Source organism: Nyctibius grandis, chromosome 13, assembly GCF_013368605.1.
Source record: "Nyctibius grandis isolate bNycGra1 chromosome 13, bNycGra1.pri, whole genome shotgun sequence".
Lineage (NCBI taxonomy): Eukaryota > Metazoa > Chordata > Aves > Nyctibiiformes > Nyctibiidae > Nyctibius > Nyctibius grandis.
Genome location: NC_090670.1, coordinates 10,436,272 through 10,446,810, shown reverse-complemented (window position 1 = coordinate 10,446,810; position 10,539 = coordinate 10,436,272). Strand labels below are relative to the sequence as shown.

The 10,539-nt window shown below is 56.0% G+C and overlaps 1 protein-coding gene across 1 annotated transcript; it reads right to left on the bottom strand.

Annotated features, from left to right (window-relative positions):
- Positions 1-328: 328 nt before the first annotated feature.
- LOC137669823 (BRD4-interacting chromatin-remodeling complex-associated protein-like) lies at positions 329-10,098 on the bottom strand. Its single transcript, XM_068412142.1, is given in 12 exon segments — positions 329-381; positions 384-1,337; positions 2,058-2,160; positions 2,453-2,547; positions 2,972-3,120; positions 3,298-3,356; positions 4,071-4,196; positions 4,422-4,549; positions 4,749-4,944; positions 7,186-7,368; positions 8,316-9,077; positions 10,042-10,098. Coding segments are annotated over 12 exon segments (2,865 nt in total).
- Positions 10,099-10,539: the final 441 nt, after the last annotated feature.

The following is a 10,539-nucleotide window of genomic DNA, read 5'->3' as shown; positions in this document are numbered from 1 at the left end:
GGGATGCGGGGTGGGGAAAGAGAGAATAGACTAATCGGATACTAGTGATAAGCCATCTAATTACAGAATCTAATTACACGGCCGGCGATACCTACGGGCCCCACCGGTCTGTGCTCGGTAAATCCAGCCTCCGCTCGCGCTCCACAGCACCCCAACCCCCCCCCCTTCTCTATAAACACAGGGACGACGCAGCCCCCCCGCCCCGGTTCCCCCCAGCCCGTTGTGTCTCTGGAAAATGGCACCGCCGCATCCAACCAGCAAGAGCTTCTTCTCCTTCTTCCTCTTCTTCCCCCCTCAGCATCCCCCCCCAGCCCCGTTCTGTTCTCTGTTATCTGTTCAATGTCCACGCTCCAAGGCCGCCATTGTGATTAGGGGCTAGGCGTCTGTATGGTGGAAGGGTGAGGAGAAAGGGGAGGAAGAGGAGTTGTAGGATGAGGAAGGGGTCTGGATGTTCTGAGCCGCCATCTAAGGTTGTTGGAGGTTGAGGATGCTGTCGACGATGCTCCGGAGGTGCTCGTTAAGGGAGTCGTCCTGGGGGCTGTCAGAGGAGAAGCTGGCGTTGTCCACCTCGAAGGACTCCAACTTCCGACGCTTGGCTGGCGGTAACGGCACCTCCCAGGCGAGCTCTGAGCCCGAGCCCTGGTCAGGAGGTTCCCGTTTTCTCATCCCGTGGTAAAACATGTCCTCGACTTCCACAAGCTCCTTCATAAGGCCACTGGTGGAGTCATCGGTCTTCATCAGGGCCGCGCTGTCCTGCAGGATGAGGGAACGGGCGTCGCTCCGGTTCAAAAAGAGGAGTTTGGAGCTCTCCTCTGTCCGGCTCTTCTTCGCCGCCGAGGGGCTGTCCTGGCTCTTGTGGGACGCGATGACGCTCCTGGACCCATCCTCTTGCTTGGTGACGAGGGTGCTGGGGCGTTTGTTGGCTTTCGGGGCGCTCCCCTTGGGGCAGGTGTCGGTGGAGCCGTGGGAGTCAGGTCCCTTGATGACCTGGCAAACGGGGGGCGGCTGGTGCACGGGGTCCAGGGTGGTATTGTGGACTGCTTGTGGCTTGAGGCCGATGTGACTGCACGCCTCGTAGCTTTTGATGGGGGTTTTGCTCCTTGAGGACAGGGTGTCCTTGTCCCCATCCAGGGAGGGCGATGCCTTGGTCCAGGTGACTGACGGGGAGCCCCCGCTGTGCTTGACCACTAGCTTGGTGGGGTGGATGGGGGGGGTCGTCTGCGCCTTGGGCACCTTCAGGCTTTCGGGGGTTAGCGCCACGCTGGAGATGGAGGTTGGGGTCGCCGAGGAGGAGGAGGAGATGCGCTGCGAGTGGGCAGACGAGGAGATGTACTCATCTGGAACATAAACACCACGTCAGGCACAAAATGTTATCCCTTCAGTAATTTTTTTTTTAATTTATTGATATTACTGCAAATATTTTTGCAAATTCACCTGCTTGTGCTGGGATGTATTTCCCCCCCCCCTTCCCTCTGAGAACTTCCACGTCTTACAGAGTTCACCCCTCGCTATCTCACACACTGTAACGTCACACAAACCTTTAATAAACCCCCCCAGACCTTTAAGAACACCCCCAGACCTTTAACAGAGACCCCCAGACCTCTAATAGAAACCTCCAGACCTTTAATAAACCCCCCCAGACATTTAAGAACACCCCCAGACCTTTAATAAAAAACCCCAGACCTTCAATAACACCCCCAGACATTTACTAAAACCCCCCAGACCTTTAATGAAACCCCAGAGCAGCCAGAAACACGGAGCAATTCGTCAGGGGCCTGAACACCGCACGCGCTTCGTGTGAAATAAGACTTTGGCCCCCAAAATCTTTAATGTAGAGGAGTTGGGGGGAAGAGCACAGACGGCAGCGGGTAACGCTCGCTCTTGTTTTCAACAGCTTTTCCCCCAAATCCCTGCATGGACCAGGCTGATGCCACCCTGCCCTGAACATCACAGGGCACGGAGACCTCGCGCTCCACCTCGTGAGAGGAGGAAACCACCAAAAACCGAGGGTGTGGTTATAAATAGAGGAGAAACAAGAGCAATAATGCGTCTCCCACCTGGTTTCTCCTTTGCCAGCTGCTTGTCGAGAGCTAATGCGGTCTCTTCTTCCTGGATGAACATGCGGTCGATCATCACCATCTCCGCGGAAGGGCCGACTCTCTGCAGGTGAGGAACAGAAAGGATGAGGGAGAGGAGGAGAGGGACGGGGAGGAAGAGCGGCTGCAGTTACTTATCGCCACATTAACACACTCTATTAATTATTCTTCCAGATTTTTCCCATCCCTGCTCACAAGAGCAGGAGCGAGCCTGCAGCCCACGCTGCGCTGGCTACCCGGCGCTAATCTTGAGCCGGGGAAGTCATGGGATCAATCCGAGCAGCTCATTGTGGGAGAAATAACAGTGTTTCTAGCCCCACCGGTGAGAGGGGAGAAGGCAGGAGGCCAGGACTCACCCTAGACTCCTCCAGGAGCAACAAGTGGTACTTGTTCAGCATGGCTTGCGTGCGCTTCAGCAGCTGGGTGGACACTGCTTCAAACTCCTCGTCCACTGTGAGGAAGAGGAGGACGGGGAGGAAAAGAAAGTTTGTGTCACAAGGCAGATGCAGATATGGGGTCGGTGGCTCTTTACTATTAATTTTTTTCAGTGGACTCACATGGGAGACCCTGAGAAAAGGGGGTTTCAGTGTCATTTTTAATTGCCATGATTGTTAAGAATCTGCTAAGGTCTGTTTTAGTGATTTCTCAAAACAGAATGCACCAAAACTTCAATGTATTTTAACTATTCCGGGTCAGAAACCCTGGAAAACTTCAAATATATTTTCTTGGGAATTTATGTTTTTCTAGAGCGAAGGCACAGATAGCGTCTCCCTTTTTTTTAGCACTAAAAACCCCACTTTTTTTTAAAGCTCAACCCACTATCCTTGTGTTTTAGCCTCGGAGAGTGGCGTGGTGTCTCTCCTGGGAGGACTCACCCTTCCTGTAGTCTTGTTCAGAGGGCTGCACCCCCTGGTAGACGTGGTAGGGCAGGAGCCGCTGCAAGGCATCATCGAAGGAGCAGAATGGTGTCTTGTAGTCAGGATGCAGCACCGCGCCCTGGTGTTTGTGTAGCTGCTCCAGGAAACTGGGAAGGAAGGAGAAAAGGGTGAATTTCGGGGGGGGGGCAGAGGTCCGACTCGTGAAATTCCCCATTTCCAGTGTTACGTGGAAGAAGGGCCATGGAAACGCACGAAGGTGATGAACGGATCCACAGCAGCGAGACGTTCTCTGATTAATTTATCGACCCCTCTGATGCACTTACCAAGCTTCCTTGCTGGGCTGTAGTGTCGGGGCTTTCTTCGGGCCGAGCTTGCTGTCGTCCTGGGGGGAGAGGAAAGGACAGGGGTGAGCGGGGACGCTGGCGCTGGGTTTAAGCCGCGCCAGCAGCTGGAGCCAGCCTGCGCAAGGGCGAAATCATCCTCTTTTGGGGGGAATCGAGATGTAGGAGGAAGATGGTGGAGGCTGGAAGTGCTCTGTGAGGGAAATGGGTCAAATCGTGTTAGAAGTGGGGGAAAAAGGAAAGGGAGAAGGCGCGGATTGCCACGGGTTTTGAGCATGGAGGAAGGCTTCTGCTCACTTTGGTAATACAGCTTTTGGTGTGCTTAGAGTACACTTATATTTATATAGAATATATAAATCAGTATATATATACCAAATACAGCAATATAAAAATATACCAAATGTATTTGCTGTGTATTTGTTGTGTATTGCTGTACATTTGCTGTACGTTTACTGTACATTTGCTGTACATTTTTGCATATTGATGCATATTGTTGCATATTTGTTGTGTTTTGTCATTGTGTTTTGTTGTGATTTGTCATATATTTGTCGTCTATTTCTATTTTGGCATATTTAGAGTTCCTGCACTCAGGGGACACGCCAACAACCTGCCAATAAACCTCCTTTCTTCCACTGACAAAGCCCGACGGTCGCCAGCCCTCGCAACGTGCACCCCACCGTGCCCCCCTCCACCAGATCGTCCCTCGGAAAAGCTCCCTGCGGGCTCTCCCTCGGCAAACCCCGGCGCGAGCTCACCAGCTGCGGGCTCTGCACGGGGACCGAGGGCACGACCTGCGACAGTCCTTTCCCAGCGACCTGGATCTGCAAGAGACCTTTCCCCAAGTTCAGGCCGGAGACAGGACTGATCACGCCAGGCTTAGCCTGGGGAAGAAATGAAAAGAAACGGCTTTATTTAGAATCCCTGAGTGATTTTGCCAAATAATGATTAATTGTCTCAAAATACGCAGTGAGAAACTGCCGGTTGCTGGCGAAAGAGCTCGCAGGCGGCTGCTCAGGTGTAAACACCCAAGTCTAAGACATTTGTTTACTCTCAAGGTGGAAAACTTTTGAAATAAAATGGAAAACTGTGAAAAAAAGCTTCCTCACCTGAACTGGCTGCTGTATGGCAAGAGGCGTTCCCGGCTTCCCCGGGGCCGCAGCCCCTTTCCCGGCAGAAATTGGCGTGGAAACTCTGGAGAAAGTTTTATTCTCTGCCGGAACCGGGGCGGCAATACCTAACAAATGCAAAACAGACGGGGGTTTTGTGTTTAAATTCAAGCCTAGATGATAAATAACGACGTCCCGGATTCCCCCAGCTCGTTTCATCGCAAAGGATCGAGCTTTAACGAGCATTGTGGTACCACGACGGTCGTGGTTTGGGGTGCCCTCCTGTGTTTTTCCCTGCCCGAAGAGTCGGGAGCCGGCGGCACGAACCTGTGGTGGAAGGCAGGAGGGTGGCGGGCGCGCGGCTGTGCGCGGGGGCCGGCGTGGTTGTCATCGTCACCGTCACTGGTTGCCCCTGGCTGTTCACCAGGACGTAGGAGGACGGGCTGGTGAACTGGGCGAGCGCGGGGGATGCCTGGCTGGTGGGTGGCTGCTCCTTCGTTTGCAGGATCATCCCCTGCGGCACCTGCGTGGCATAAAAAAAGATCCCCAGAAGTTGAAAACACACCCTAAACCCATCAGGTTTTTTTCACCCACAACTACCATCAACGCAGCGCGGACACCCGAGGAGGGAACGGACCGTTTGCTGTGCCGGTCCCCTCCGTCCCCCCCAACCTCAGTGCTGGGAGATGGAGGCAAGAGAAGTCAAAAAGGCGCCTGACAATCTCCCCTCGCTCCAGCTCCGCTGGTGCCCGGGGTCTGAACCACGGCAAGGGGCCCCGTGCGCCCCAAAAAAACAAATTGTGTCCTTATAAGGGGAGTTTGCTTTAAAGTTAACGTGCAGTTCAGTAAAAACAAGTTCACGCGTTGCCCTCTTCACCCCCTGTTCCTCTCCCTCAGGTGAACACAAAATAAGTAACTACAGTTTAATTTTAGAAGGCTGGTTTTATGGGTGCTTCAAAGGGAAGTCCCTGACCAGCCCCAATCAGCGAGGCATTGTTAACGAGGGCCGGACTGGTCCCTGAGCATCCCCCTGGGAATTCCTCCATCCCACAGAGCCAAATCACAATGTACCCACCCTAAAATCACAAATTCGGGCAGGATTTGACCCCTGGCCCAGACAGGACAGGTCTCGGGGGAGTGCTTGTCATGAGCGAACGGGGCACGCTGTTATTTCTGCTGTTGACTGCGCCTAGGGGGGCTGGAAAGGCGGTTGGGGTTGGGAGGGTGGGCACAGGGGGTGCTGCCCCCCACCGAGGGGGGACGAGGCCAGCTGGTTTGGGATGACGTAAAGACCAGGGATGGGCCCCTGTGGGGTGCAGGAGAGGGAGAGCGGTTCAGAGGGGGGCCGGGAGAGGGTCTGTGGTTGGGAAGGGGAACGGGAGAGGGGTTGGGGCTGGGAGGGGGGTCAGGAGGGATGGGGGGACTGCATTTGGGAGAGGTGGGCGGCCGGGAGCTGCGGGCTTTCCCTCAGGGGAGCATGAGGTAGCGAAGGGGATGGGGAGGCTCCAGGGAGCTTCTGCTGCCCTGTGGGTAACTGAAACAGAAGGAAAGAGGAAGATGTTAGTGGAAGCTCAGCAAGGAGAGTTTTGCCCTTGAAGGTGCCCACGGGTTTTCTCGGTTCCGTCAAATGTGACAGTGGCACGAACCGCTCCGAAAGTGGCTTCGCAAATGGTTCGTCCAACATCTCTGCCTCCTGCGGTAACGAAGCCGCAGGAAAACGAGCTCCTGCTCTTGGCCGGTCTGTCCTAACACCCTCCCTAAGCTCCCCCTGGGTAACGCTGCTGGGGCAGCCCCGGTCCTGCCAGGGATGCTGGCGGGGACACGGCACCGCTGTTGGACAGGCCCAGCCCCGAGCGTGCCCCAGTGTTGCTTTTAAAAGCATTTTGAGGGTCAGGATAAGGTAGAACTGCAGGAGGGCATCGACCCACCCCGGCTTCGCTCTGGCTTCCAAAAGCAGCTCCATGCTGTGGCCGCAGGGATTCACGGTGGTTGCGGGCAGAGGGATGCTGAGCCCGTCCAGCCCGCAGCTCCTCCCTGTCAGACTGGGGGATGAAGCCTTTTCTAGTGTTGTTTTCCCCAAAACCACTCTTGCCATTGCACCCAGGACTGGCTGGAGCAATGCTTGCACGTACCCTGCCCTCCTTTCCCACTGCAGCTGATCTGAGGCTGCTGCTCCCCCGGCAAAAGGGGGTCCGTGGCCATCGGCTCCCCGGGGCAGCGAACGCTGGCCGGGCGTTAATGAGGACGGCCCTAGTTGCATGAGCACCCACACAGCATCCCCCTGTGTAAATTTCTGGGGAGAGATTCACCCCAGGAGCTGCGCTCTCCCCCTCTACCTCAAAATATCCCTCTGATTAATAACAATTATAGTCCTTCCTAACTACTGATGGCTACAGAAATATAAAGAATTGGAGGAAAAAAAGTAACAAAGCCTTTGGCAGGGACAAAAAGGTACCAGTCAGCAGCGTGCGAGAGTGAAGGGAGAGAAGACAGAGCAAAGCAGGGCGGCAGCAGCGTTCAGGGTTAGTGAGGATGTGCAGGCAAGCGAGCGGGAGCCGCCAGAGCTTGGAAGAGAGATGGAGGGAGAGGGGGACGGAGGGCAGGGGCGTTGGCAGGGGAAGGAGAGCTGCAGCCCAGCATCCCCACCTCTGGGCAGGGAGGGGACTCCCGCAGCCCCCCGACTTCGGCCACAGCTCACTGGGGCTGTGGGTTTTGGGGTGTAAGGGTTGAAAACCCCCGCATGGCCGGGCCGGTGGCAGCTCACCTGTGCCGGGTGGTAAATTACCGGAGGCTGCTCAATTCTGGGCACCCCACTGCCGGAGGCAGGAGGGAGAATCCTGCCGTGCTCGGAGCGCTTCTTCCCGCTCTCCTTGCCGTCGAGGCGAGCGGAGCAAACCCGGCCGCTTTGCTTAGGAAGCGAAACCGCGGCTGCTTCGTTGGCTTGCACCTACACACAGATTCAGGGGAGAAAATCAGACCGGAGGAAGAGACTGGAAGCTTTAGGGCAAAAATAAACGCTGGGAGATGGCTGACAGCACCCCAACCCTCTGCTGTGGCACACACGATGCACAGTTTTCTGCTGCTGCATCAGTTTTCCGTACGGCAGCATGGGTGATGCACCCGGGGCCAGCCCGGAGCAGCACTTCCACCGGCAGCACCGTCTTTGAAAGCACCCACTGCCCCAGGGAATCCTCCCGTGGCAGGACTCGGGGTCACTGCAAGCTGCCACGTGTGGCTTGACCAGCACCAAACCCTCGGAGCCGGGGGAGAAGCATCCCCGCGGCCAGCTCTCACGCCGGACGGCGGCGCCCAGGGGTCCCCTTGCCTGCCGAGAGAGGGGGAAAGCCCCCAAGCCCTTCCTGGCACCACTTCATCAGCAATGCCACGAGAGAAAACCGGGGCTCTTTTCATCCCAGACACAGGCACCGTGTTTTCCAGGGCTCGTGGCTGGTAGGAGACGGTGCCGGTGCGACCGGCAAGGGAAAACAGCTCGCTCTGGAGGTGGAGAGAGACTTTGCAGGGGAAGGCACCAGCACTCGCTGCATCCAACCACACTCCGATCCAGCAACCGCACCAACATTTAGCATAATCGCAGATTTAGGTAGATCCTGGCAGAAAGCCTACCGTGCCACGCTGGAGATCCTGCGCACCGCTATGATGAAGCATTAATACTCCACCTGGCACAGCAACCTGCAGTAAATGGCAAATAAGAGACACAAGCTGGAGGAGCTGGGACGCACCACGCGTGCCAAGCCCTGCGCTTTGAGGGCAGGAGGGGTTTTCTCTATTTCCAAATCTTGGGGAGGGTCCTGAGTTTCTTAAACCCCCGGTGACAGCTTGAGCCACAACCCTTTAATCGCAGCCAGGTGCCTGGTTTTAATTGTGCCGAAATACAGGGAGGGCACCCGAGGAGGGTTGAGGCTGGACAAGGCCGGGGCTTTGGCTGGTGGCGGCGGCGGAGGCTTGGATGCTCACCGCCTGGCCGAGGTTCTCGGTGGCGTTGAGCATGGCCACCTGGTTGGGCAGCGTCACCCCTTGGATCACTGTTTGGCCCATCTGGCCCAGCGAAGTGGCCACGGAAGGTTGGCTCTGGGTGGTCAAGCTGCCCACCAAGGAAACGGGCATCTGGAAAAGAGCCGGTTGACCCACCTGGCTGGGCTGGAGCTGGATGGGAGCCGAGAGTACGTGAGCGGTGCCGTGGGCGTTCTGCATGGTGAGCACCCGCCCCAGGTTCAGCTGCCCAGCCATGTTCTGGTTGGTCAGGATCTGGGCCGGCAAGGCTTGGTTGGTTATCAGCTGTCCGCCCGGCCCTTGGCTAGCGATGATTTGGGCTTGCCCACCAGGGTGAGAGGTGGTCAGGATCTGCCCTCCCACGTTGGCTTGCAGGGCTGAGAGCTGCTGGGGTATCAGCACGGTGGAGGAGCCCGCCAGTTGCCCTGGGAGGAGGAACTGGTTCTGGCTCTGCAGCATGGCCTGCGGTACGTGCTGGGTGGGGATGACGATGCTGCTGCCCTGGTTGAGCAAGTGGACGCTCATGGGCTGGCTGAGGACTTGCTGCTGCGGCGCTGGCTGATAGAAGACATTGGCTGGAAGCCCTTGGGGGAAGCCCGACAGCACCATGTTCTGCCAGGGTTGGCCAGCCATGAAGGTCAAGTTCTGAGGAAAAAAAGTAATATTCATGCTTGAATGTTATGCATGCAGAGTAACCCACGCTCTTGGGGGAAACGGGGAAAAAAAGTGGGATTTTTGGAATCTGCCTCCACATATTTCCCCTTGGCTGCAGCAGCGGCCTGCGAGGACAGGGAGCATGCCAGCCAAGGGCAACCCAGAGGGATTTTAAATCTCACCGACTTTTTTAAGCATTCTTCTGAATTACCATCTCTACCGCCTTCGAAGTGGGAGAGCGCGGTTACACCTTTCTCCTCCTTCACCTGATTTTCTATCCTCAAAGCTCTCCCCAGGTTAAAAGCAGACTTTCTATCTGCACGTGAAATCAACTTTTCTCCCCGTGATGTACAGGGAACCTGTCGGAGCTATTTCTCTGTAAACCTTGGGGAATAATCTCTGCCTCCTGCCTCTTTTGCTAGGCCTGGGAAACATGAAAAACAAAGCCTATGAAAAGAAAAAAAAAAAAGAAAAAATAAAAAGGAAAGGTTTCTAAAGTTCCCTAAGTATAAATTAAAAAAATACATACCCCAGCACCTTCAAAAAAGGCACTGGCTGCATCTCCTGTGCTGTCCAGGAGATCACCACCGTCAATCTGTAATTAAATCTGCTTCTCCTCCCCATCCCCAGGGATAATGATGATGATGCCCTGCTGCTCTCTGATGGTGGGGGACAAGGGGACCGGAGCAGAGGACACCCCGACAAGAAGCTCCAACAGTCAGAGGGGTGTCAACCTGCTACCAGAAACCCCATGAAGTTCATGAAGGTGGGAAGGGCTGATCCCACACAAGGGATGGGCAGGGGCCACCAGCCAGGACAGCAGCTCTGCAGGAGAAGACCCCGGTTCAGTGCCCCGCAGCCACGGGGGCCAACCGACGCCAGAGGATGATCACCCAGAGGGACCGGAGCACCGAGCGGTGCTAGGTCACGGCCAGCAGCAGGAAAACCACAATACCCTCTGATATTCTCTGCTGGAGAAGCTGCTGGTGGCAAAGTCACCCAGCTCCACCATCGCTCCTCGAGAGGTGGTTACAGGTGAGACAGCCGGGAAGCCAAAAGTGTTGTCAGCCGAGCCCCGTAGCTGGCAGCCGAGGGACCTGCTTGTCCCCGCACTACGCTCAACCCTCCATCGTGGTTGCTCGTCCCTCCACCACGCTCAACTCTCCATCATGATTGCTTGTCCCTCCACCACGCTCCGTCACCACCCCTCCACTGACTAGATTTCACCTGCAGCTCTCCCAACTCGGGGTTAGGTTTCACTCTGAAACCCAAACCAGCAGGTTTTTCGCTCGTTTTCACCCCACCAAGGGGGACCGGTGATCCCGGCCGGCTGTGCCTGGTATAGGACGGTCCCAAGTCCCTCAAGGCTGGGAGCGCCGGGAGGTGGCGCAAGCCAGACCCCAGCACCCGGCTTGGCAATAACTTGTATTTAAAAATCACACACTTATGCACT